The following is a 2500-nucleotide window of genomic DNA, read 5'->3' on the forward strand; positions in this document are numbered from 1 at the left end:
ATTACTCGTACCTGTTTCAAATCAACGAAACTGCCGGATCGCACGAGATCGCTGCAAGCATCAGTAATAATTCTGCTAAAACCAACGAGCTACTCCCACCACTGCATGAAACAGTTGCGAGTGCACAACAGTGACTCTTCCGCCCCCTTCAAGCAAATTTAAGGGAGAGCGATGTATACTAACATAAAGAGGGCAGCAAAAGTAAATTTCATGGCTCTGACGACATCCTCCAAGATTATTGTGGGAGTTTGCTCTCGAGCTCCCCCACGCTCTTTTTGTGATATCTGCAACACCTCTCACGCTGAGGGCGTGGTTCCTGTCCTATGGAAACAAACCATGCCAGACAATGCGGCCACCACGGGAAGCATTCAGTGTTAATGGATCAGTTGAGACAGCTCTACATCGCTGAAAAAGACCATGATCGCATATATGTAAGGCCAGAATCTTGGCGAATCTCACTGAACTGAACAGTTCATGTCCCTAGAATAATGCCATCAAATTCTCTCGACGCCTCAGAGTCCATCTCTCGTCCTTGATCTCGCTCACATGTGCACCTCCCCTGTGCAAAATCACATCTCATCTTCTGTGCAAAATCACATCTGTGCAAAATCACATCTCATCTCCTGTGCAAAATCACATCTCATCTCTCCTGTGCAAAATCCTCGGGAGAGTAATTGCTACGGAACTGTGAAAGGCATTAATCTCCAATTTGATCATCATCAGTTCGGAAACATCAAAGGAAGCTCCACCTTCTACTGCCTGGCTGACTTTGTTATTACACCACCTCAAAAGCAGACAAACGAGAGAACGGGACCTCCGTCACCATCGACCTGCGGATGGCATTCGACCTCATCGATCACACCACCTTAATCAAGGAAATGATTTTCCTGGATTTTCGCGACGGCTGGGAGAAATGAATCTTGATCGAGCAAATAACCATCCGAATTGATTGAATTTATTTGCGGTGACCCTGAAGGAACCGTTCTCGGCACATTGTTATTCGTAACAATGGTTAGTAAGGATAATGTTCCACACGCGAAGGTCTATGAATGTGTGAGTGACTTATTGGCAATCGTACACAAATCAGGGCAAACATGTTGCTACAGGATTCCATGAATCATGTGAACGAGTTTCTGAACGGAATTAGAAGTGAATCTGTGAGTAGTCGTTATTAGGGGAGATATAATGAACAGAAAAAAACTTGTGCATTACAAATGATCAAACAACACCTCATGCCCCGATGCGCTAAATCGGCTGAAAATCCCCACCCTAGAAAATGGGAGAGAGTTTTTAGCAAAAGAGGTCGCCAGAAACACCGAAACATCCGCTAGACATTGTGATCACCTGGACTTCCGTCAGTCTTGGAAATATTGGAGATATTATATGTCAGCTGTACCTCTTACATAGATGCCAATATTTCAAAGTAGTAGCTTTACAGTGTTAGTGATGATAATGGTAATGATAATAATAATAATAATGATAATGAATTTAATAACGAAAATGAAATTAATAATGATAATTATGATAATATAATAATGATAATTATGATAATATAATAATAATATTAATGATAAGTTATAATGATAATGTTACTATCATTATTATCATCATTAGTAATGATAATGAAATTAATAATGATAATAATGATAATAGAATAATGATAATAATGATAATAGAATAATGATAATAGAATAATGATAATATTAATGATAAGTAATAATGATAATATTAATGATAAGTGATAATAATATTAATATCAATGATAAGTAATAATGATAATAGTAATGATAAGTAGTAACGATAATGTTACTATCATTATTATCATCATTAGTAATGATAATGATAAATCATAATAGTATTAATGATGATAATCATAATAGTAGTAATAATGATATTATTGTTATTATTATTATTATTATTATTATTATTATTATTATTATTATTACACAAACATATAATTGTCCTATCATTATTATCCTTTTGCTCAGTGAAGATATTAATTCTCATCCATACATTACATGTACCTGTGCATATGTATGCATGTTTATGTGCATGTATGTGTGTATCTACCTATGAATGAATTTATGTATACATGTATATATGTATGGATATATGTGTATATAATGATATTGTTCAACTCATTTTTCATTTTCTTTACAGCTTCCTACTATGTCCTGCCAAGAGCGACTCCTTTGTGAATTGGCTGCTGATCCAGACAGTTTTTCGCCCATCGGGGAGATCTTCATGAAGGAGCTGAGGTGAAGTGTTCGTGGCTGTTGGTCATTGTCATAATCATGATAATCTTCGCATCATCATTATTATTATCATCGGTATCATTATCATCACTTTTATCATCATCATTATCATTATTGGTATGATTATTGTGTGTGTGTGTGTGTGTGTGTGTGTGTGTGTGTGTGTGTGTGTGTGTGTGTGTGTGTGTGTGTGTGTGTGTGTGTGTGTGTGTGTGTGTCTGTGTGTGTGTGTGTGTGTGTGTGTC

At 36.6% G+C, this 2500-nt stretch overlaps 1 protein-coding gene across 1 annotated transcript in view; it reads left to right on the forward strand.

Annotated features, from left to right (window-relative positions):
- The window catches only part of LOC113802467 (uncharacterized), a 10275-nt gene that overhangs the window by 7249 nt on the left and 526 nt on the right, over nt 1–2500 (forward strand). Inside the window, exon 4 of the mRNA XM_070116608.1 lies at nt 2161–2258. Coding sequence (XP_069972709.1) covers nt 2161–2258 — 98 coding nt within the window. The remainder of the gene's footprint in view (nt 1–2160; nt 2259–2500) is intronic.

Source organism: Penaeus vannamei, chromosome 39 (assembly GCF_042767895.1).
Source record: "Penaeus vannamei isolate JL-2024 chromosome 39, ASM4276789v1, whole genome shotgun sequence".
NCBI lineage: Eukaryota > Metazoa > Arthropoda > Malacostraca > Decapoda > Penaeidae > Penaeus > Penaeus vannamei.